This window comes from Heptranchias perlo, chromosome 22 (genome assembly GCF_035084215.1).
Source record: "Heptranchias perlo isolate sHepPer1 chromosome 22, sHepPer1.hap1, whole genome shotgun sequence".
NCBI lineage: Eukaryota > Metazoa > Chordata > Chondrichthyes > Hexanchiformes > Hexanchidae > Heptranchias > Heptranchias perlo.
This window is the reverse complement of record NC_090346.1, coordinates 34,765,616-34,790,876: the sequence shown is the minus strand read 5'-3', so window position 1 is coordinate 34,790,876 and position 25,261 is coordinate 34,765,616. Positions and strand designations below refer to the sequence as shown.

The 25,261-nt window shown below is 41.7% G+C and overlaps 1 protein-coding gene across 6 annotated transcripts in view; it reads right to left on the bottom strand.

Annotated features, from left to right (window-relative positions):
- Positions 1 to 18,120, bottom strand: part of LOC137340639 (meiosis regulator and mRNA stability factor 1) — a 60,214-nt gene extending 42,094 nt beyond the window's left edge. For 4 of the 6 annotated variants that reach the window (XR_010966842.1, XM_068003228.1, XM_068003230.1 and 1 more), the window contains exons 1-4: positions 18,033 to 18,120; positions 5,452 to 5,668; positions 3,257 to 3,943; positions 1,145 to 1,316 (exon numbers count right to left, since the gene is read on the bottom strand). Coding sequence is in view for 5 of the 6 variants with exons in the window: in XM_068003228.1 (XP_067859329.1) it covers positions 1,145 to 1,316; positions 3,257 to 3,943; positions 5,452 to 5,610 (1,018 nt within the window). In the remaining variant the exon portion in view is untranslated. Of the gene's footprint in view, positions 1 to 1,144; positions 1,317 to 3,256; positions 3,944 to 5,451; positions 5,674 to 18,032 lie in introns of all 6 variants that reach the window. The other 2 variants (XM_068003229.1, XM_068003232.1) reach the window with 2 other exon arrangements.
- Between the last annotated feature and the right edge of the window lie 7,141 nt (positions 18,121 to 25,261).

Genomic DNA, 25,261 nt, shown 5'->3' with positions numbered 1-25,261 from the left:
AAAGGCATCACTGCATTCATAAATATGATAAACGAATTGCTAATCAATAAACTGACCTTCAAAATGCTGGCTTATATATTTAAACAGGGTGAATTTTTCATTTAGAAACCTTAGCTAGTTGAAACTAAAACTGGTTTGTTTTGATATTGAAAACTCAATACAGAATGCTCTGGTAGTTAACAGCAAATGCCTAAGCTTCCAGCAATTTTGACTGACATTCCAATTTACTTATTCTGATTAGGCACGTTTACAGTTCTCAGTTGGGCTTGGAAGCAACACTGTGCAGCAACACAGCACTTCAATTCAGTAAAAAAAAATGGCTGGGTCAACACAACCCACAACAGCATACCTCTTGCTAGCTACTCATGGACATTATTAACATTGCCCCCACCATTAGTCTTCTACAGCCTGCTCCCTCGATGGCTCAACTGATATCTGCAGTTCCCAGTGTGGAACTTAGGGTCCGACGTTTGATCCCAGTCTATGCTGAGTTAGCTGATCTGAAGCAGGGTAGCAATAGGGGCACTATAAATGCCCGGTGCAATTCTGAGCTAGGGAAAGGTGGGGTCGGAGGGATGTCAGTCATGGTTCCTGCTCCTAATCACTATTCAGTGACTCCCACTAAAAACTGCACATATGTGGACATCAGGTGAAGAAAGGATTGGGTTTGCTTGTGATGCCCCCTTCATGCCTGTGTTGCCTGCTTGCACATGAGGAATCATCACTCAGTAACCACATGATTTTTCTTGCTTTTGAAAAGTATGGTTTCCTTGATGTTACTGACAATTAAAGGGCTCTCTATATATACATGCGTAATAGAATATTAAATATATAGATAAATAATCCACTTCCAGTTGTTTTATCTTCGTAGTCAGCTTGTAAACTGTTCAATAAATTAGGAGTACATAAGTAATGTAGCAGAATCCCGAAAATCTTGAAGTACTTCATCTGATTATCCCTCCCAAGAAATAAAATTATACAATTTTGGAGGGGGGGGGGGGGGGGGGGGGAGGGAAGGTTCTTAATATAGATTTAAATAAGTATTGACAATGACTCCTCATTACTTTTTGTTCAAAACAAAAGTTAAAATTAATGGTAAAGAGTATTAAAGCATAAACTAGGATAATACTGCGATCACACGTACCATACTTCTGTGGCTGGATGCCCAAGTTTCCTGCTGTTAATATTGGTGTCTCTGCAGTTTGACCTTCAATTTGAACACCATTGCACATAGATATGGGTAGTGGAGCAGACTGAGCAGGAGGGGGAATATTTGGCCAAATCTTTGTAGCGTCTATAACAGGACGTCTGGGCGGCTGCAGCAAAGATTTAAAAAAGACAAACTAGGGCAACTCTTCAGATTACATGCAAAGCAACCTGCTTTAATTTTGAGAAATTCATGCAAAATATCACTGCAACTAAATTAACATGCATTAGATATTCTTTGTAGCACAGACAAACCAGGTTACACTATACTGTTACAAAGAAAATAAGCCAAGAAGTTTCAGATTTTCTGCTTTTACAATACCTATAAAGTCATCAGTCATGCTTCCAGAAAAAGTCCATATTTTAATATTAACTATAAATACCTATGTTTGCACTAACACACAATATCTAGAATCAGGGGGCATAGTCTCAGGATAAAGGGTCGGTCATTTAAGACTGAGATGAGGAGGACTTTCTTCACTCAGAGAATTGTGAATCTTTGGAATTCTCTACCCCAGAGGGCTGTGGATGCTCAGTCATTGAGTAAGTTCAAGGCTGAGACAGATTGATAGATTTTTGGACTCTAGGGGAATCAAGGGATATGGGAATCGGGCTGGAAAGTGGAGTTGAGGTCGAAGATCAGCCATGATCTTATTGAATGGCAGAGCAGGCTCGAGGGGCCGTATGGCCTACTCCTGCTCCTATTTCTTATTTCCATATCCTGTAATTATGTAGTGGATTTTTTTTAAATTTCAACAAATTACCTACCCAGTAATATAGTGATGTATTAAAATACTTTTTTTTTTTTACACAGACTCAGCATAATTCCTTGAACTCAGCTGAATATTTAAGGGGCACAGTGAGAAGCCAGGTACTTTCACAAGAGTAAAGAAAAACAGAAGATAGGTCACCACAGGTTACTCCTGCACATTTCTTAGCATTCAGTTGGAGTGATATTGAATAAAGTTTGAAAGTAGTTTGCCTGCGCCACCCCTCGGCTGAGCGCAATGAATAGTAACCAAAAGGGTAGAAAAACAATAAATGTCTTTATAAAAAAAAGTCGCACTCCAGGATGATATCATATTGAGCCACACAGAACAGCTGTCTTGGCTGATTTCAACCCGCCAGTACTGGAGTCACTAAAATTAGTCCTATTATTCCTGCACTATGAAGGTTAAAAAAAAAGTTAACCTGGGTCCCCACTTGTGATCTTTGCCCAATGATCCCTCCTGTAAAGTGCATGCATGTGGACATCATGATGAGGGCAGGATCAAGCTTCGGTGCAATTCCTCCCCATGGTTGAACAGCTTGCCATTAATACTCAACTGAGTTAGTTACTGGAGGGCTGTCAGCATCAGTGGAATTGAACGCCAACATCAACTTTAGAATTGAAGGGAATAAAATTGAGGGGTGCGAAATAAGATTTCACATGGGTCCCTTTCACGCGCACATGATAGAGTGCACACATTGAGAAGGTATGGGAAACACATTACCAATCACCGGCATTCATTCCATTTATATGGCATTACAATTTTAATTATATTTATTTAAAAATAGATAAGAATTGTGTTTTAGTCCACACTTAACATTCAGGCAGCAAAACAACTCTTTTGGAAGGCCAGATAGTGTCAATGTTTTCTCAGTGACAGTTTGAGGCTGGAGCTTGAAGGATGAAATTGTGCAGAAGAGCAAAAACATGTGAAAATTGGGATTTGATTGGTTGTGGGGATTATTGTTGGTGTGACTGTATTATGAATATTTTCTGTGTCATCACATTTTTCACATTTGCAACATCTTTTCTGACACAGTTGAGGGATACAAATGCATCATAAAAAACATTCTACTGGTTACTTGTAGATTGCATAAATAATTCTAGAAGCCACACATATGGTATAAAGATTAATAAGCTAAACAATATACTCTAGTGCAAACTTGTCAGCATTTTAAAATTGTATTCAAACTAGAAAGCTAAAGAATTGAAACTATTTTTAAAAATCCACTGTTAACCTTTTTTTTCTTTAAATCAAATAAAATGTAAAATTATACCAACCTTGTTCAAACAATCATCACAGTAATGTGAACCCTTCAGAAACACAGGTGCCATGTGCAAATGTAAAGAGTTGGTGCAAACACGTTTAGGTAGCTCAGCTTGATTCACATGATCTTCCAAATGCCCACTAACCCCACCAGTGAGCTCTGTGCAGGAAAAAAAACTGGATGTATTACAGCTCTGATGCATAGGAACTTGATGCAGCTTGTGGACACTACCATGGAAAGGCTGCAGCTGTTTGAAGAGGCTTCCACAACAGGACAGATGCTGGGAAAGAGGTGGCTGAAGCTGACAACCAGAGACAACATTCTCTACATAGGGACCAGGCAAGTGACATGGAACCCCATCTAAACGGTCGTTAGCTGTAGCCACCTTACAAGACTTTGACGAGTGGAAAGTAGGCCTCGAGCCTATTTGACATGTGACTGTTCCAGCACTTGTGTGTTCTAAAGCTCCGCTATTTACAGAGTGAATGCAACCACCACCATTGTGAATTTGGAGGGAGCAAGAAGCCTCATTACCACAATGAGGGCAGCAGCTTACTTTAGTGCCAGTTGACTGCTGCTGTTGAAAGATCTGATTGTCAGATGGCGGGGCACTTGCAAAGAAATTAGAACTGGCATGATGGGAGGGAGGTGGAAAATCCTTCAACTCTAACACGGGTTTGTTGCTCTCCATGTAATTTTTCTAGAATAAGAAAAAAAGACAAAATACTCAGGATTAATATCTAAATTTCTGGCATTGTTAAGGTACACAATTATTCCTTCATTACAAAATATACCCAAACCTGAAATCTTTCATACACTAGTTTTAGAATTTGCATTTAAAAAATAATGTAATCATTTCCTTTCACACAAGCAAAGATTGTTACAAAGGAATTCACACACACGAAGAGAAAAAGTATTGAGACTTACACAATACTATGGAAATTATTGTAAATACTGATTATATTGTCAAATTTTATATGTCCATGAACAGTGAACATTAAACAAACACTTCACCATTTAAAGTAACATTTATGATGTAGTATGTGCAAGAATATAATGAAACTAAGATGAGAGATTAGCTTGTGTTAGGATTTTTTTCTTTGTTGCTTTCAAGTTAGAGCAAAAAATGTGCTAAATGCCTTCCAATAACATTTGTGTACCAATACATGTGCCTCAGAGAGGGGGGGGGGGGGGGGGAGGGAGAAGGGGAAAAGGGTGCGGTGGCGATGATGAAAGACCAATTTTACTTTAAAAAAAAGTTCCCACTCCCCCCCCACCATGCAGCAATTATTAGAGTTCTGAGGCTGTCAACTTCAGAGAGTTACGAATTCAAATTTCTTTTTCACACTGCAGAAGCCCTGATTATGTAAAATTATTACATTCATCACAATTATCACTTACAAATCACCTCATGTAAATGCATCGGTTTCCATGCTTGGACATTGGTGCAGAGCCACTCAATAACCTATGTGTAGGAATGCATTTCAACTAAAAGCACCAGTTTCAAATTTCAGCTATTATTCTAGCAGGTAACATTACGTGACAATTAACGGTGCCGACTTCTAACACAACTCTACCTACAAATATTACATAGAATTCAATGATGCACCAACTGAGATTAAGATGACATCAGAAAATAAAAATAACCAAATAGCAATCTCTAATTTCCTTGAAATTACAGTCTTTGGTGGTGAGGAATTCAATTACATAAAGCTTGTTACAAGTTGCAAGTTTGCTAAAAAGAATGGTTACAAGGTGACAAGCAACGGTCCATAAATGGCCAATGTCTTGGCTTCCATGGAGGAGAAAGATTAAAATGACAAAACTTGCTTTTCACCCCAGGCAATTTATTTTTTTTAAAAAAGGTTAATATTGAATAACTGGATGAACTATGTTCAATTCACAAGGCTGGCATTAAGCATACTCATCAGATCTTTTTTTAAATTTTCAATGAAACAAAATGAAAATGATATTACTCAATGTTGCAAGGTGTGTCATCCATTACGTGAAATAAAATTAACCATTTGCTATTTGCCTACTAGAGTGCTCAACTTCGAAACACAACACCGTGTGCGGAAAGCAGAAAAACCTTACTTGTGACCCATACGAAATCTTATTTACACCACTGCTATATTTCATAAGCAAATGTGGTTGTTGTTACAATGTACAATAATGCAGTAAATTTAATAGGTTGCAATGAGAATTTACCGTTTTTCTACTAAACGGCAATGTCTTTTCAACCGTTGAAAAGCAATTGGAGATTTTCCAGAGCCACGGTTTAGAAATGCCACCATCATCATCTGGTTGATTCAGCCATCCAACAGGCCTACTGCAGAAAGAATTCTCCTTTCTGTTGCCATCCATCATACAGCCTTACATACTTCCTCAGCATCCTTTCATCTGTCCTTCCTTTCATTCTTTCCTCCTGTACTTAAAAAAAAGTAAGCAAATTTTGTTCAGAAGGAAATCGTGAAGCAGTGGCATCAGTTTTTTTTGCATTTAGATTTCCCCAGCCCCTGCACCACTTTCATCTGCTTAACACAAGTTTAGGAACTTCAATAGTAAAGCCAATGTAATATTGTTAACTTCTTTACATGATTATTAGTACCATAAGGAGTGCTTGAACACTGCACACACACAGTAGTGGTACAAATCAAAGAACAGTGAGTTGCTTCCTCCCACAGTCAGCAATATTGGGACTTCAGATGGTTCTGTCAACAATTGGATATACCTTTAGATGAAAATGTGAAGTAACTGCACAAATAAAGTTAGTGAGATAACTAAATTTACAGATATGTTTGTAAGGCTATTAGACTGTTTCTAAGTTAGACCCGTTCAACAGGTTGTAATTGATATCAGGTTTGAGACTCCGCATTCCACAACATAAGGTCATTTTGTGAGTATCATTCGATAGGCATGAACAGATCATACATTACTGCAGCCTGAGAGACACCAATAGTCTTCCAACCTGGATTAATTCTATCTTGCATGCTCTTGGGGGTGTTCTCACTGGAGCCGCTCATAAAATCATAATTTAAGCACCAAAATCACAAGTGTACATGAGTACTAGCACATTTGCTCTTAGCTGGATCATATCAAGGAAAAGGGAGGCAATCCTGTACAAGGCAAAACTAAATCTAACAAATATACCTCTGTCCACAGTACACTCATTAAAACGAAGAAGGCTATTGGTCTCAGTTATCTCTTCCCTGACTTATCACATTCTACAGCTGGTGTTTTAGACTAGAGTCTGTTGATCCTTCAGTTCTGTGTTCCCTCAACGCTTTGTTTGGAACCTAGCCAGTGACTCGATGACCCTTACAGAGATACCTGTAAGCAAAGGATTCAATCACTCTCACGCATCTTTGCCTACTGTCAGTAATGAGCAGAAGGACCCACATTTTTGGGTAACTTCAAAATTAATGTGCTTTTAATTAAGTGCAGATGTGAAGCATTTGCAGAGATAAAGCAGGTTGTACAATTAAAACCTCCAGATGTGTTTGTGCAGTTATAATTGAAATTCTATACTTTGTGGGGAGTGACTGATTGCTCAGACTACCTGATGTAATGCTTTCATCCTGGCAAGTTAATATAGTCAGGGGCAGGGGGGGGGGGTGTCGGGGGAATAATGTTTAGTTTTAAATAATGATAGAAGGACTTTGAAAGGTTTGGAGAAAATTTAGATGTGGAATGAAGTCTATGCAAGGTAACTCCGTACTATAAGTTTACAATAGTATAAGAAATAACAGTATAAATATGTGTATGATATTATTAGAAGACTGTTTAAAGAACCAGGAAAGGAGATTAGAGATGACTCACCAAAGATGTAACCCTGGGGAAGAACCAGCACCACGGAGAGGGACAGAAGTGTTTTGATACAACAGTTAAACTTATGCTTGATCAAAAAGGTCATATGCACTTCTACTAACATCAATGAAGTTAAAGACGTGGACAGCGGATGTTTAAGACCTGCTGCATTCCTATAAAAATTACAAAAGGGCTAATTATACTGTAATCCTTGAAAATGAATGTTACTGCTTTAGGGTGAAACCGCTAAGTCTGTGGAACTCTAATATGAAACTGGGCCATGCTACGTTAAATTGATGCCAACTAATGTGCTGTTGTAATTCTGAAACCAAACTATTACAAGGTTTGTGATAATTATGTTGCCAATTGTATTAAATTGCCTACGTAGAAGTTACAAAATAAAGCAGTTATTAATGTGCCAAATTGAGTCCTTTTAGTCCTCGACATCCTTAAGGTGACCTGAAAATGAAATGGTACTTCAACCAATGTTGCATTCTTGTCAATGTTCGAACTATGGCTGGACCTAGAATGATTCAAAAGTGAAATTAGACACCACAAATAAAACTGTAGATATAAATATAAATCCTGAGCAATTCTTTCTACAGATGCCATGTCAGCAAAAACCTCCTCCCCTAGGGTAACACAGTCTAACCAGTAGCCCAATAAAGGTCTGATGAAATTCATCACAATTGTGGCAGGTGGAACAAACCGCTATGACTATCCAACAGCTTACACTGTTTGGTCTTCTCCTCAACCAAATTTCACACTCCTTGCTGATCTTTGATCCTTAAGCTACTCAGATCCAAGATTAGAGTTGCATTTTTTTCTATATAAAGCTTAAGTAAAATGTACTAAAACTTGATTTTCTTGTTTAAATTTGTAATCATTTTATGTCACCTTTCTTCTTAATTATTTAATTTGTAATAGGAACATTAGGAATAGGAGTAGGCCATTCAGCCCCTTGAATCTGCTCCGCCAATTAGATCATGGCTGGTCTGCACCTCAACTCCAGTTAGCCCTTTTGCTTCATATCCCTTGATATCCTTACCTAACAAAAATCTTCTTTATCTCAGTCTTGATAGCTCCAGTTGTCCTAGCATCTGCAGCCTTTTGGGGTAAGAGAGTTCCAGATTTTTACTACCCTTTGCATGAGAAAGTGCCTCCCAATTTCGCGCCTGAATGGCCTAGCTCTAATTTTAAGATTGTGTCTCCTTATTCTTGATTCCCCATCAGAGAAAATAGTTTCTCCGTTTCTACCTTATTAAATCCTTCTAACGTTTTAAACACCTTGATCACATCACCCCTCAATCTTCCATACTAAAGGGAGTATGTCAAGTTTATGCAACCTGTTCTCAGAATTTAATCCTTAGTTTGTTTTACCTCTTCAGATCCACCATTAAACAGTGGAGACAGCATACTGGAAGGCCTGCTCTCAACCTTGCTCATACACCTCATAATCATAGAATCTCACAGCACAGAAGGGAGCCATTCAGCACATCCTGCCTGTGCTGGCTCTTTGAAAGAGCTATCCAATTAGTCCCAATCCCCTGCTCTTTCCCCATAGCCTTGCAAAGTTCCCCTTTCCATGTATATATTCAATTCCATTTTGAAAGTTACTAATGTATCTGATTCCACCACCATTTCAGGTAGTGCATTCCAGATCATAAAAACTGCATTAAAAAATGTCTCATCTCCCCTCTGGTTCCATTGCCAATTACCTTAAAATCTGTGTCCTCTGGTTACCTACCCTCCTGCCGTTGAAAACAGTTTCTCTTTATTTGCTGACTACTATATAAAGCATGGGGCTGTCTGACCAATTGCAACCCCAGGAGGGGGATGTAGTTGAAGGCATTGCTTTGGTTTTGCCAACGTTCCATTGAGGAAGCTCTGGTTCATTCACAACTTGATGTTGGAATAAGCAATCTAACAAGACAGTAGTGGTCGCACCACTGACACCCTTTATCTAAAGGAGCACAGATTTATTCCACAGAATTATATGAAAATTACAACATGGAAACTGGCTATTTGGCCTATCCAGCCCATGTTGATGTTTATCCTCCACATGAATAGTAGTCCTACTCCAGGTGGCCTCCCAAATCCCACTTTCTTACAACCATCCATCTAACCTATTTTTAAATGCTGATATGGTCTTGGCTTCAATCACCAACTCTGGTAGTGCATTCCACTGCCCTCACCACCGTGTTAAAAAACGTTTTGCCTGCTATCTGTCCTAAGTCTCTTACATACAGGGCGCTAAATTGGGCCGCGTAGCGCCCATTGTTTCAGCACGACACGGCCTCTCTGACATCCAAGTTGGTGTCTTGGATGCGCATGCACGTTTCCAGCATGACGTGCGCTGGACGTCATCTTGGTATAGGAGTTAGCGCAGGTGCAGATAACGTACGCTGGAATCATACAAAGTAGGAAGAAAATGGCTTCAATCAGTGTGCAATGCTGATTTAAAGTCATAGACACCATTTTGGGACTTAACGCTCAACTCAACGCAGAGTCTTAACCCGGACCATCTGAACGTGGGTTGGAGTGCCTAGAAGACCCCCCCACGAGAGCTATTTAAAGGGACCATGCAGGATTTGCAGGATTTACAGGTTAGTGGCTGGATTATTGCTTCTGGCCACCGAGACATTTGTAACTGTTTGCGGAGGTCTCCTACTTGAATACTAGGATGTGGGGACATAGCCTTACATTTAAAGCCAGGATGTGCAGGAATGAAGTTAGGAAATGCTTCTACATGCAAAGGGTGGGAGACGTTTGGAACGCTCTTCTGCAGATGGCAGTTGATGCTAGCTCACTTGTGAATGTTAAATCTGAGATTGATGGATTTCTGTGAACCAAGGGTATTAACGGATAGGGGGCTAAGGCAGGTATATGGAGTAAGGTCACAGGTCCACCATGATCTCACTAAATGGTGGAACAGGCTCGAGGGGGTAAATGCCACTGCCACTTGCTGCCTCCTGATATGTGCCACCTTCTCCTGCAAGAAAGCAGGATGTGTGTCTGGATGAAGTGCCTGTCATGCTGAATAGCTGCCAGTGTGTGTGGCCTGTGAGTTGTGGGTGGGTGGCTGGCTTGAAACAGTGGTAATGTGTAAGGGTGAGAGGAAGCATCTGGTTGGAAGAGTTGAGTACTGATGGATCGAGTTTGTTGGTATATGGGTGATGGGGGGTGTAGTGCGCGGTGCAGTTGGTAGGAGACGCCATTTGACAGTTGACCTCACTCACCTTGACCACTCATGTCAAAGCATTGAACTTCTTCCTGCACTGCATCCATGTTCATGATGCCTCCCACTACCTTTTGGATATACGTCTGGAGGGCCTCTTGCCACCACCCCCCACCACCTAGGTTCTGCGGGTATAGGATGTCCCTCCTTCTATCAACCTCTTGCACCAAGGTCTCTAGTGCATCAGCAGAGAACCTTGGTGTATGCACTCTCGCAGGCCTGGTGCCAACTCAGATCAGCAGATTGGTGAGGTCTGGTGTGCAGATTGCAGGATGTGGGATTTAGTAGTGTGCAACATTTATTCAATGTTTTAACATAACTCATCAGTGTGTAAACATAGGGATGGGACCTGCATCTGTGTCTTACATGTGCGATGTCTGATCTCTGTTCTACATGTGCGATGTCTGATCTCTGTTCAGACTCCGTGCAGACAGTAGACTGTTACCAGCTACCTTTCAGAGATTTCTAAGAAACATTCTCCCTTTAAGAGATTGAGCTCCCCCTGGTGATGGAAAGTGCAAATTGCATCGATTCCACGTGTAAGGCCCGGAATGGAACGCTGATTGCAGGTGAGTCCTCGGGCCGGCTGAAACTCGTGTCCTGCCTGCGCAGGGGTCATTGGGCACGGGGTAAAAGCACATCACGCTACCCGCGCCCAAAAATGGCCCTTATCCAATCTTTCTCCCCCCTTAATCTTATACCTATGGCACATTGTTCTAAACCCTTCAATCACTGGAAACAGTTTGTTTCTATCGACTCTATTCCATCCCTTCATAGTTTTAAACATCGCTGTCAAATGGCTCCTTAATTTCTTGCTGTTTACTGTGGATATAAATGATTTGGAACTGGGGCAGAAATAAAACTGTCTAAATTTGCAGATTTCACCAAATTGGGAGGGGTTTCAAACAATAGGGAATGGGCAAACCAAAAATACAAAGGGATCCGGATAGGTTGGGAAGGTGGGTTGATGAGTAGTATATGGCATTTGATGTGGAAAAATGCTTAGTTAATAGACTAGGGAAGGGAAATAAACAGGGGGAATATAAACTAAATGGCTCTAAAGTGTCCATTTGGCACATTTGGTTACACTTTCACCTCTGTCAGAAGATTGTAGGTTAAAGCCCCACTCCAGACTTGAGCATATAACCTGTGCTTGCAGTTGAGGGAGCGTAACATTGTCAGAGGTGCCCATGAAAACAGTGCAATTTTTCAAGGCCGTATTCATATTTGTATTTCCTCATACCAGGCAACATCCAAGTGAGTTCTTTGAGGAAATGAAGGACCTTATTGACAACAGAAATTCTGTGGATGTGATATTTTTAGATTTCAAGAAGGCTTTGATACCATGCCACAATTGCAACTAGTCCGCAAGGTGCCATCTTTAGAATGAGATATTAAAATGAGACCCCATGTTCCAGCTCAGATAGATTGAAAAAGATTCCATGACATGATTTGAAGAAGAGCAGACAGTTCTCCCAGTGCCCTAGCCAACAATTCTCAACTAACACCACCAAAAGAAATGATCTAACCATTTGCTGCTTGTAGGACCTTGGTTGTACACAAATTGTACGCCATGATTGGTTACTACTTTTGCTCTCATAGCAGTAACTGCACTTCAAAAGTAATGCATTGGTTGTTGAGTGATTTGGGATGTCCTGAGACATCATGATAGGGTGTGAGTTATTTCTTTCATAGAATCATAGAAATTTACGACACAGGAGGTGATTCAGCCCACATATCTGTGCCGGCCGAAAAAGAACCTTCTAGCCTAATCCCACTTTCCAGCTCTTGGTCCGTAGCCTTGTAGGTTACGGCACTTCAAGTGCACATCCAAGTACTTTTTAAACGCGATGAGGGTTTCTGCCTTTATCACCCTTTCAGGCAATGAGTTCCAGACCCCCACCACCCGCTGGGTGAAAAAAAGTCTCCTCAACTCCCCTCTAATCCTTCTACCAATTACCTTAAATCCATGCCCCCTGGTTATTGACCTCTCTGCTAAGGGAAATAGGTCCTTCCTATCCACCCTATCTAGGCACCTCATAATTTTATACACCTCAATTAAATCTCCCCTCAGCCTCCTCTGTTCCAAAGAAAACAACTCCAGCCTATCCAATCATTCCCCATATCTAAAATTCTCCAGTCCTGGCAACATCCTCGTAAATCTCCTCTGTACCCTCTCCAGTGCAATCACATCTTTCTTGTAATGTGGTGACCAGAACTGTACGCAGTACACTAGCTGTGGCCTAACGAGCGTTTTATACAGTTCTAGCATAACCTCCCTGCTCTTATATTCTATTCCTCGGCCAATAAAGGAAAGTATTCCGTTTGCCTTCTTAACCATCTAAATCTACCTGTCCTGCTACCTTCAGGGATCTGTGGACATGCACTCCAAGGTTCCTCTGTTCCTCTACACTTCTTAGTATCCTCCCATTTATTGTGTATTCCCTTGCCTTGTTTGCCCTCCCCAAATGCATTAACTTACACTTCTCCAAATTGAATTCCATTTGCCACTTTTCTGCCCACCTGACCAATCCTTTAAAATTTTTCTGCACTATCAACCACACGGTCAACTTTTGTATCATCTGCAAACTTTTTAATCATGCCCCCTACGTTTAAGTCTAAATCATTGATATATACCACAAAAAGCAAGGGACCTACTACCGAGCCCGGTGGAACCCCACTGGAAACAGCCTTCCAGTCACAAAAACACCCGTCAACCATTACCCTTTGCTGCCTGCCACTGAGCTAATTTTGGATCCAACTTGCCACTTTTCTGACCAGTCTGCCACATGGGACCTTGTCAAAAGCCTTGCTAAAAATCCAGGTAGGCTATATCAAATGCGCTCCCCTCATCAACCCTCCTTGTTACTACCTTAAAATATTTAATCAAGTTAATCAGACACGACCTTCCCGTAACAAATCCATGCTGAATGTTCTTGATTAATTCGTGTCTTTCTAAATGATTATTAATACTATCCCTCAGAATTTTTTTCCAATAATTTGCCCACCACCGAGATTAGGCTGACTTTTTTTTTATTCGTTCATGGGATGTGGGCGTCGCTGGTGAGGCCAGCATTTATTGCCCATCCCTAATTGTCCTTGAGGAGGTGGTGGTGAGCCGCCTTCTTGAACCGCTGCAGTCTGCGTGGTGAAGGTTCTCCCACAGTGCTGATAGGAAGGGAGTTCCAGGATTTTGACCCAGCAACGATGAAGGAACGGCGATATATTTCCAAGTCGGGATGGTGTGTGACTTGGAGGGGAACGTGCAGGTGGTGGTGTTCCCATGTACCTGCTGCTCTTGTCCTTCTAGGTGGTAGAGGTCGCGGGTTTGGGAGGTGCTGTCGAAGAAGCCTTGGCGAGTTGCTGCAGTGCATCCTGTGGATGGTACACAATGCAGCCACTGTGTGCCGGTGGTGAAGGGAGTGAATGTTTAGGGTGGTGGATGGGGTGCCAATCAAGCGGGCTGCTTTGTCCTGGATGGTGTCGAGCTTCTGGAGTGTTGTTGGAGCTGCACTCATCCAGGCAAGTGGAGAGTATTCCATCACACTCCTGACTTGTGCCTTGTAGATGGTGGAAAGGCTTTGGGGAGTCAGGAGGTGAGTCACTCGCCGCAGAATACCCAGCCTCTGACCTGCTTTCGTAGCCACAGTATTTATATGGCTGGTCCAGTTAAGTTTCTGGTCAATGGTGACCCCAGGATGTTGATGCTGGGGGATTTGGCGATGGTAATGGCTTTGAATGTCAAGGGGAGGTGGTTAGACTCTCTCTTGTTGAAGGTGGTCATTGCCTGGCACTGTCTGGCGCGAATGTTATTTGCCACTTATGAGCCCAAGCCTGGATGTTGTCCAGGTCTTGCTGCATGCGGGCTCGGACTGCTTCATTATCTGAGGGGTTTCAAATGGAACTGAACACTGTGCAATCATCAGCGAACATCCCCATTTCTGACCTTATGATGGAGGGAAGGTCATTGATGAAACAGCTGAAGATGGTTGGGCCTAGGACACTGCCTTGAGGAACTCCTGCAGCAATATCCTGGGGCTGAGATGATTGGTCACCAACAACCACTACCATCTTCCTTTGTGCTAGGTATGACTCCAGCCACTGGAGAGTTTTCCCCCTGATTCCCATTGACTTCAATTTTACTAGGGCTCCTTGGTGCCACACTCGGTCAAACGCTGCCTTGATGTCAAGGGCAGTCATTCTCACCTCACCTCTGGAATTCAGCTCTTTTGTCATTGGAGACAGTGTAGCAATGATAAGGCATCTGAGCTATGAGGAGAGATCGAAGAGCTTGGGATTGTTTACTCTGAATGAGAAGATTCAGGGAGGCATTATGCAAGATTTTTAATGAAATAGATAAAATTGTACCCCAATAATATGTTCAAGACTGTCACAAATTCTAGAACCAGGATTCAAAACTCAAGCTTAGAAGAGGGAAGGAGCACAGGCTAATTTATGCAGCAGGTGGTGAACGTGTGGAGTGAACTGCCCAGAGAGTTAGTGAAGGCAGATAGCTGAGGGGAAAATTTAAGAAAAAATTGGTTAGATATTTGAGGGAGTGGGCGATCCTGATCCACTACTTTCCTATGTTTCCAATGAAATGAAACTTACAGTTCTCTTGCGGAGCCAGGCAACCCAATGATTCTAACGCGCCATCAGGACTTTTACACTGGAAATCAAGCTACAGAAGAGTGGCACGCAAGCAGAGAGCTGCAATCTACACTATTCCGTTTGTGGTCCACCTAGGTGTGTTCACTCCTTTGTTGGAGGACCAACAGCATAATGCACTCGCTTTTTGCATCTGTGACCTCCATTATCAAAAATCATGAAAGATTGAGTTACCAATGCAATGGCTTTATGAAAGTCTGGTTGTATACTTTATAGTCTGCACGTTATCAATGTAAAAGTGCCTATTCATTGTACATAAAACTTTCTAGAATCACTGTTGAGAAATAAAAAAATATATACTTTTCTGAGTCACTGGGCCACAACTTGTATGCATAGAAAACTACTGATTTAGATTAACTTACAGATCCAGGCAGTATAATCCAAATAAAAAGTATAGATTTCCCTGTGGCTGCATGGATTCTTTAAAACATTTTTTATGTCATGCTGTATTTTTAGAGGGGGAAATTTCCTCCCTTCTACTATGTATTCTTTTTACCTTATTATTTTCTACTCGTGTTGATTCTGGCTGCAATTTTTAGATAAAACATTCTGAGCAGATTTTTCTTCCGTGTCAGAATCTTAGTTTATGAGTCAACCAGGTTCATCAAGCCAATAAAGAAACCCTGTCACTAACATGCATGGTTCTAGACTCCGAAACAATGGACTTTGTGACAAAAGATTTAACTGATCCTGCCACAGGATGATTTAGCTAGGAACATTTATCAAAAACTCAGTTATGATATATAATGACTCTGTAATATCTTTATATCACAGCAGCAAAGATGTTCTTAGTTCAATGGCCATTTGTTCACAAAACAGGACTGTACTCAAAAACTCTCAGTAACTCCTGTAATACTGTCATCTTATAATGTGAAATATCACCATCAAAAGAAGGCTGATCCACAAATGTCTGCTGTAACTTTTGTAAAATAACCACTAGCTTTATACATTGAATTTTTAATTACAGCAAGTCTTTGACAACATAAACCATTCAATCTTTCCTTTCAGTTTAGAATATCAGAACCTCTTGATTGTAATACAGTTTTGGAACATACTTCAACTCATTAACGGTGTTAGGCATGGCTCAGTGGCAGCACTCTTGCCTCATAAAGTTGTGGGTTCAAGTCCCACTCCAGAGACTCGAGCACAAACACAAAATCTAGGCTGATACTCCAATGCAGTACAGAGGGAGTTTTGCACTGTCGGAGGTATCATCTTTTGGATGAGACGTTAAACAGGTGGATGTAAAAGATCCCATGGCACCATTTTGAAGAAGAGCAGGGGAGTTCTCGCAAATGTCCTGGCCAATATTTATCCCACAACCAACATCACTAAAACATTGTGATATTGATTATCTGGTCATTATCACATTGCTGTGCGCAAATTGGCTGCCTTGTTTCCTACATTACAACAGTCAGTGACTACACTTCAAAAGTCCTTCATTGGGAGGGCTTGAGGTTGTGAAAGGCACTATATAAATGCAAGTCTTTCTTTTTTTATTCCATATATACGAAGTACATACACAAAACACTATGTTTCCCCATATGAAATTATTAAAAATCTAGCTTGATAGGCAGCAGACTTTTTTCTTATTGACGAAGTATAAATACTCCAGAATTTAATCTCATTCATGTGGGATATTGTGCTTTCATCCATCTAGTAACACTCAAGTTACTTCCTTCACTTTCAAATTTCAATTTTGGCAAGTCTCTAATATATAATACATTTGTATGTAAGCAAATGTCATATGTAGTTGGTATATTTTAAGGAAGTAACAACAACAAAACAACTTGCATTCTTATAGCACCTTTAACCTAGTAAAATATCCCACAGCACTTAGTAATTGGCTCAGATGGTGTTAACAGACCATCATGGTTCACATCAGTTATGACACAATTTGATCCCCATTCAGACATTATAGCCACCTAGTTGACTATTATCAAATATGAATGCACAATTCTGCCAACTTAGGAGGTACTTTTCTGATCACAAACACCAACTCAGGAGGCAGAGAGAAAGGGAACAGCATGTGATTTTTCTGTCAATGCCATCAAATACAAGCCACATTACATCTTTCTAATTACTTTTTGGCAATCTTCTTCCCATCTCTCCTGAAGGAGTTGGCTCTTTTAAGTACAGTTCCAAAGGCAACGAGTTACCCTGATACCTTGACCATTATTCATATATAAGCCTTAACAGTAAGTGTTGGCTGGCTCTGCAACTACATGAGGCATCACATTTGAGCCTGATCCTGTCCTCGTTGGAGGTCCACATACACTTCTAGCATACGTCACTGGAGAGCGATCAGGAGAAATAACCCTGGCCAATTTTCCTTCCCTAACCCAAGGGAAAAGCTGTAAATTCAGCACACATTAGTGATCAAACCCAGGATGTTCCCGATCTGTATGGCTTTACTCATTAGATAGGCTTACAGATTGATCGGCGAGCCCATCACAGCACTCGGCAAAAAAAATCATTTGCCAAAAGATAGAATTTACTTCGTCGAAGTTGCTGTATAAACCAATCTTTGTAAGTATATTAAAAACAAAACTCTATTGTACAGATTTTTTTAAAACTCCTGATTAATGCAATAGATTTCACAACAACAAGGGCAGAATGGAGGGGAACTGGCACGATTTGTTTCTGAGATCCAAGTCAGAAAAAGAAATCATTGCCAATGAAAGAAAGGTACCCGTTCGAAAAGAAACAACGCGCAACATCTTTTCAGTTACTGCAGTAAACAAAGCAACACATGGGCTCTGATCTGCACCAATCCCATAGGGTGAGGGAGGGGGAAAAGAGAAGAGACGTTTAGCAACAGCCAACCTTTGCTGGATCTACGTTATTAAATTTTAAGACTGGAGGTAGGCCATCGCCTTTTAAACGGGCCGCTTTCACTTTCGACCAACGCATTCACCATCAGTCGCACCGAAAGGTAAACCTGTGACGGGGAAACGTTTCTGTTTACTCCCTTCCCCAACAACCATCGAATGAACTGAAGGCCCGGCTCGCTGGATTCTAACTATTTCGGCTTGTAGGTTCACAGAGCCTGGCGAGCAAGGAGAAAGAGCTCTACCTTGTTTCAGCCGTCTCACATTCTCGGGCCGTCGCACTCGCTTTGCTCCTCAGTCGCCTCGCTCGCTCGCTCGCTCCTCCTCGCTCTACCCTGGTTACTGCTTTTTTAACACACTGCCGCAAAGCGAGCTGCTGTTTTCCCTCCCGGGGGAGGGGGGAGCGGGTGAAGATCGACACCCTGTCGCAAAATGATGCGCTTTCGCCTCGCTGGGGTTTCTCGGTCGGGCTGGCAGGGACGCGGAGGGTGGAGTTTTATTTAGTGGCGCCGTTCGCTGAGTGAGTTTTGTTCTGCGTTCGGTGCTTTTCTGCGGGTTGTGTGTGGAAAGTAGGACATTAGAGAGCAATTTAGCGGGAGCTGGAGATAGTGAAAAATATCTCGGAAGGTTCATTGAAAACTGGAGTGAGGTCTCAAAGCATCAAGTAACGTCGCGTGACGGACACCGTGTTAGTTTGAGACTTAGTACGATGCGGTGAGCACTTAAAGCAATGACTGAATGAATGAGTTGTCCTGGTGGGAAACCGGCTTTCTTCGTTTTCCAGAGGTTGGCAGCCCTCGGTGTTCAGGAAGATGCGTTGTCATTCTTCGCCCCCGGGAGGTAGACATTAGAAGGGTAATAGCCGACAACAAGAGTGATATCAGTAGCACTGACGTTTATACTCAGTATTTGAAAAAGAATTAGGAGCCAGAATGACCTAAAAAGTGTGTAACTTTAAGACTTGCATTAAACTGGTATGAAAAGAAAATTACAAAAATTGGGCAAATTACCCTTAAGCAGGGTGGACTTGGGTACATGTTGCCTGCTTATCTAGAAATAGGGAAATTAAATGTCCATTTTCTTTGATTGTCTATACTATAGACAAAAATGTGTATGTGTACTGCTCATGGTAAGTCGATAAAAGTGTCTGCCCCTTTTTAAGGTGAGAAGTGGAATTGCTTTCATCCATCCTTCAAATGGTTTCTGGTCAGGCTGCAGATCTGAACCATAATTCTGTTTGACAAGTCAAATAAGCATGATGTGGAGATGCCGGTGATGGACTGGGGTGGACAAATGTAAGGAGTCTTACAACACCAGGTTATAGTCCACTCACTTGACGAAGGAGGAAAGCTCTGAAAGCTTGTGATTTCAAATAAAGCTGTTGGACTCCTTACATAAGTCAAATAAGTTGAAAGACATTGTGGAACTAGAATGTTGTTGGGGAGAGGGAGCTGAAACTGCTTTAAGATTGTTTTGCACCTGTAAAAGAGCTGAGTGTAGGATTTAGAAAGTATACATTTTAATTGAAAAAATGTTTTTTTTAATTTGGAGCTGTTTCAATGTCTTGTTTTAATTTCTCAAGTCTGCTGCAGCTGAGAAAATAGAGAGACTGACTTGGTGTAGTTGATTAAATTTGCACAATTAAGTGTTAGAGAAACATATTTTAGGAAATGCGATTGTCCATAAGCCACTTCCTGTAACATTTTTCTGTCACACTTAATCATAGTCCTGTTTGTTATAGTCAGCCCAAATTTATTTTACCATATCTGATTGGGGTGTTCTTCCCATGTGATTGACTTCCACTTTTTCAACAGTTGCAGCAGACCACAGAAATAGGTTAGTTATACGAAGCAATTCTAGAGTTCCAAGCTGGATGTAATGTAAGAAAGTTTAAACTTTTCAAATAAGGATTGTTACAATTAGGATAATTACTCTCTCTCCATCCTGCAGTTGATTGTTTTGTAAAACAGTATCAATTGTTATACCTTCCTCCCCAGAACAGACTAGTTCTGCAATGTCTAATAAGTTAATTGGCCTTTCAAGCAAACAATACTAGGGCTCTCACCTGCAACCTAACCTTTAACTGAACCTGCCAATCACTTCAAACAGGTTGAGCAGTTATACTTTGTAGCCTTGAGCTACATATCTCCATTTTATTTTACGTGATATAATGTCCAGTCTAAAACAGTACATCCTCTGACTTGGTAAGCAGTACTATGGGAAATTCTGTAGTTTGTATACTCAAAACTGTACAACGATGCACACTTCCTGTGGCAGAGTATGACATCCTTTTTTTTTTACTTTGCTCGAATTTTATATTCAACAAACTACACCCCAGCTAAGCAATGTAACTAAAATCTATGCTTAAAGCAAAGCAGAAGCTAGACCAATGAAGTTATTCAAAATAATTTGGTTGAAACCAATTAATTTTGCCTACCAATAAAAATCAAACTGAACCAGTCAAATTATTAAAAGTACTTTTGCACCTCTTGCACCCCACTTCCCCCCCCCCCCCCCCCCCACACCAAATGTGGTTTTAGAACTTGCACCCCACACCCACCTCTGGCTGCATTGCTGGCAGACACTTGACTTCTGTCCCTATTGTTGCTGCAACCTGGAATACCCCCTGCCAGTGCTGTCACACTTTGGGATCCACATCCCTACAGCTGCCACAGATCAGGCACCGCTCCCCAATATTACCAGACTCTGGAACCTTACTCCACAGTTTTGCCATTCCCTGGGACTTGGGCTTCCAGACTCTGATGTCCTCACCAATTGCTATCAGACTATGGCATTCGTGCCCCTGCCCCATTGCTGCCATTGCCCAGACATCACCCCCACCCACAGTACTGTAAAACTAACGGCTCCCTATCTCCATTTTCTACAGCCGGGAATGCCTCCAAACTTTTCCATAATCTGGAACCCCATCCCATGTTCCCACACCCAAGGAATGCTCCAGTGAGTGGGCAGGGTGGAATGCAGGGTTTCAGTCAGGCCAAATGCTGATTTTCCGCGCCCCCCCCCCCCCCTTCAAACCCTAGGACCACTCCTGTAGAGCTATCAAACCCAGTCCCCCTCCCTGCTGAACTCCAGGACCATCCACCCACTGCTACTAATTCCTAGGGCAATCTTCTGTGTTGCAAAACCTCAGCAACGCCTCTACGTTGCTGCCGAACTCCAGAACACTCACCTCAGTTCTGCCAAAAGTCCAGCTAAACTCCACATTCTGCCTCCCTCCCATAATGCTGGTAACCGATAAGCACCTACCTCAAATCTGGTGTAGGATAGGACACAGGCAGCAGAGTTTTGGATGAGATAAAGTTTACAGAGGCTGGGAGGCCAGTCAGGAGAGTATTGGAATAGTTGAGTTTGGCAGTGTCAGAAAAATGGATGAGTGTTTCAGTGGCTGAGGTAGGGGCGGAGGCGGCAATGTTATAGAGATAAAAGTAGGAAGTCCTTGTGATGGAGACGATATGAGGTTGTAAGCTCATCTCGGGGTAAAGTAGGACATTGAGATTGCAAAAAGTTTGGTTCAGTCTAAGACGCTGGCTGGGAATGGAATCATTGGTAAGTGTATGAAGTTTGTGGCGGAGGCTGAAGACAATGATTTCAGTGTTTTCAATGTTTAGCTGGAGAGAATTGCTGCTCATCCAAGAATGGATGTCAGACGAGCAGTCTGATAACACAGAAGCAGTGGAGGGTTGAGAAAGGTGGTAGAAAAGTGGGGTTGGTTCTCATTAACTTAAATGTGGAAACTGGCTCTATGAGGAAGATTGCACCAAGGGGCAGCATGTAGATTGGAAGAGGAGGGGGACTCCGGAGATAACGATGTGTGGGCTAGAAAAGAAGCCATTGCTGGAAATGCTTCGGCTACAATCAGATAGGTAAGAATGGAAACAAGCAATGGGGGTCTCTCGAGCTGGACAGGGGAGGAGAGGCATTGGAAGAGGATGGTATGGGCATACATGTGAAAGGCTCCAGTGAGATCAAGGAGGGACAATGCACCTATTGCTCCTGTAACATGGGGGTTTGGCAGAAGAGAGTGAGGCCTGATAGAGCTTGATATGGTCCAGCCAGATTTGGTAATGGATATCTAAGCCACTTGTGTACCAGATACGATTAAGTCTGCACTCCTTGGACTTGAGGGAGTGAAGATGGGAGCCATACCAGGGGGAATGAGAAGGAGGGGAGACAATGAATGCCTTGCTGATGACAATGACATAAAAGGTGAGGATGAGGAAGTGAAAAATGGAGGGCCGAAGGCTAGGCAGTTGGGAGTTTGGAAGTACAGTTTTAAAAATATGAAGAAACAAAGGAGTTCTCCAGGAACACATAATAGAGCCAGCTTGTCTGTAGCCTTTTAATTGACCTCTGTATGAACCCAGTGTTTACCTAACAGCAATTACCTAACAGTAGGCTCAAAGGGATACACACCTGCTGTCATGTTTCAAGATCTTTTTGATCATTTTTCCACAAAGAATTTGGGAATGAGTTATTTTCAAGTGTTTTTTAAAATAAGTAAGTTCACACATGTTTACAATCCTCCCTACAGAGTCTGAGGTAGAGGGGATTGATGTTATAATGAGCCAACTATCCTTACTGTTTCCCACAACAAACAGGGGCAATAATTAATTCATTATCTCCCTTCAGATTACCAGTAAGCCATCCACATGAGGTTATCCAGCAGAAGGTTTTGTGAGGTAATGCATTTGGGGAAGACAAACAAGACAAGGGAATACACAATAAATGGGAGGATACAGAGAGGTGTCGAGGAACAGAGGGACCATGGAGTGCATGTCCACAGATCCCTGAAGGTAGCAGGATAGGTAGATTAGGTGGTTAAGAAGGCATACGGGATACTTTCCTTTATTAGCCGAAGCATAGAATATAAGAGCAGGGAGGTTATGCTAGAACTGTATAAAACACTAGTTAGGTCACAGCTATTGTACTGCGTACAGTTCTGGTCACCGCATTACAGGAAAGATGTGTTTGCACTAGAGAGGGTACAGAGGAGATTTACAAGGATGTTGCCAGGACTGGAGAATTTTAGCTATGGGGAAAGATTGGATCGGCTGGGGATTTTTTTGGAATAGAGGAGGCTGAGGGAAGATTTAATTAAGGTGTATAAAATTGAGGGGCCTAGATAGAGTGGATAGAAAAGACCTGTTTCCCTTAGCAGAGGGGTCAATAACCAGGAGGTGTGGATTTAAAGTAATTGGTAGAAGTATTAGAGGGGAGCTGAGGAAAATTTTTTTTCACCCAGAGGATGGCAGGGGTCTGGAACTCACTGCCTGGAAGAGTGATAGAGGCTGAAACCCTCATCGCATTTAAATGGTGCTTGGATGTAACCTACAAAGCTACGGACCAAGAGCTGGAAAGTGGGATTAGGCTGGAAGGTTCTTTTTCAGTCGGCACAGACACGATGGGTCGAATGGCCGCCTTCTGTGCTGTAAATTTCTATGATTCTGTGGAGGTTGCTAAGAATATATTCTTCGGAAGGAGTTAGCTGGTTTGTTTGACAGGCCTACTGATGAATCCCTGAATGGAAAAGAAATCAGGAAAGTAGGAACAGGAGTAGGCCATTCAACATCTCATGCCTGTTCTGCCATTCAGTTAGATCATGGCTGATCTGTACCTCAGCTCCATATCCTTGATGCTCTTATCAACCAAAAATTTATTCATTTCTGTCTTGAAAGCTCTAACTGTCCCAGCATCCACAGCGTTTTGGGGGAGAGAATTCCAGATTACCACTACCTTTTGTGAAAAAGTGCTTCCTGATTTCGCTCCTAAATGGTCCAGCTCTAATTTTGAGGTGGACAGCCTGCCCACTTCCTGGGAACGTGGTGGGGGGAGGGCGGGAGGGAAGGAGGGAAGGAAGGAAGGAAGGAAGGAAGGAAGGACGGACAAATGTAAAATCAGTCAGTCCAGTTTTTGGGAAGGGAACCCAGTCCAGAGAGGGAAAACTTGTTGATTTTAATCTTGTGGCTGGTCAGAACCAGAAGGCTGAGCATGAAAAGTTAAGTTAGTCTACTTATGTGGGATAGTGTGGTGTGGTTTATCTTTTATTCATGAAGAGGTTTTAAAGTTTAGTAAAGTAAGTTAGCTTTCATTATAACTATCAATCTGTGCATTGACTTGCTGACTGTAAAATAAAACACAGCTTAATGATTTGGATCTGTCCTTGTCTCACTGAAGTGTTTTCAGTCTGCCTACTGAAAGATTTGGAAAGCACACAAAGACACATGCGAAAGACACACTATCTAGTTCAGACCACAAGGGGATACTATGTTATACCCTTGGGTTATGCTATCGTATGATCAGATATTGGGCAGTACGGACACATTCCTGAACGTGAGATGTGGGGACTGCTTACAGGAATGACCAGCACCACTGAACCTGAGAAAATATCGAAGGCAGAATGAAAATTTGTAATAGTACTTAAAAGGACGCACACCTAAACTTTACATGGTATGATATATATGCCCTGATAATATAGTGCATGCTCTGACTCGCTGTGAACAGTGCCATGGGATATCTGTTGTACAATATATACATAAAATGGAATTAGTGCAAGTTTGAGGCCCAACTATTGCTTAGCTCTAAAAATTTCTCCTAAACCCATGACCTTCACCACATAGAAGGTACATGGGAACACCATTGTCTTCAGGTTCTCCTCCAAGTCACACATCATCCTGACTTGGACATATATCGCTGTTCCTTCATTGTCGCTGGGTCAAAATCCTGGAACTCCCTGCCTAGCAGCAATTTGGGAGTACCTTCACCACATGGACTGCAGTGGTTCAAGAAGAAGGCTCACCACCAACTTCTCAAGGGTAGCTAGGGATGAGCAATAAATGCTGGCCTTGCCAACGATGCCCACATCACAAGAATGAATTTTTAAAAATTTAATAAACCTGATCATTTATATGCAAATTCATTATCTGTGTAAAATATAAGTAAGGAGATGCTATTGATACATACTTCCGTATTGGGTAATTACATGGAGACAATTAAGTACTGTACTGAAATGTAAAAGGAGCTGAAGTCAAAAAAATTCTGTTCTCATGGGGAGAGGAATTAGGAGAAGAGTAAGAGAAGGAAAAGAAGGCCATAATTAAAGTTAAAATCAAAAAGGATCAGTAGGCTAAAATGTGGAAAAGTTCATGGTGCTGTACTTGGCAAAGACAATTGGGAGAATGTGATGTACCGTTAAAATTGGCATTAGTTGAATCTGTATGTAACCAAATATGTCTGCAGCTGGAAGGTGTGATTTGTACTATCCTGAAACTCTTAAAATGTTTTTTTCACTTCCTAAACATAAGCACAAGCGTGGGCAGTAGAAGGGGAATTATTTCCTTTTCAGAAGTGACTTTTCAGGTGAGGCAGTGCCTCACTTAAAATTATAATAGACAGTGGAGATTGTGTATGAGTTTCCTATTGATTTTACCAATGTGTGTTTGCCGGAATAGTTATT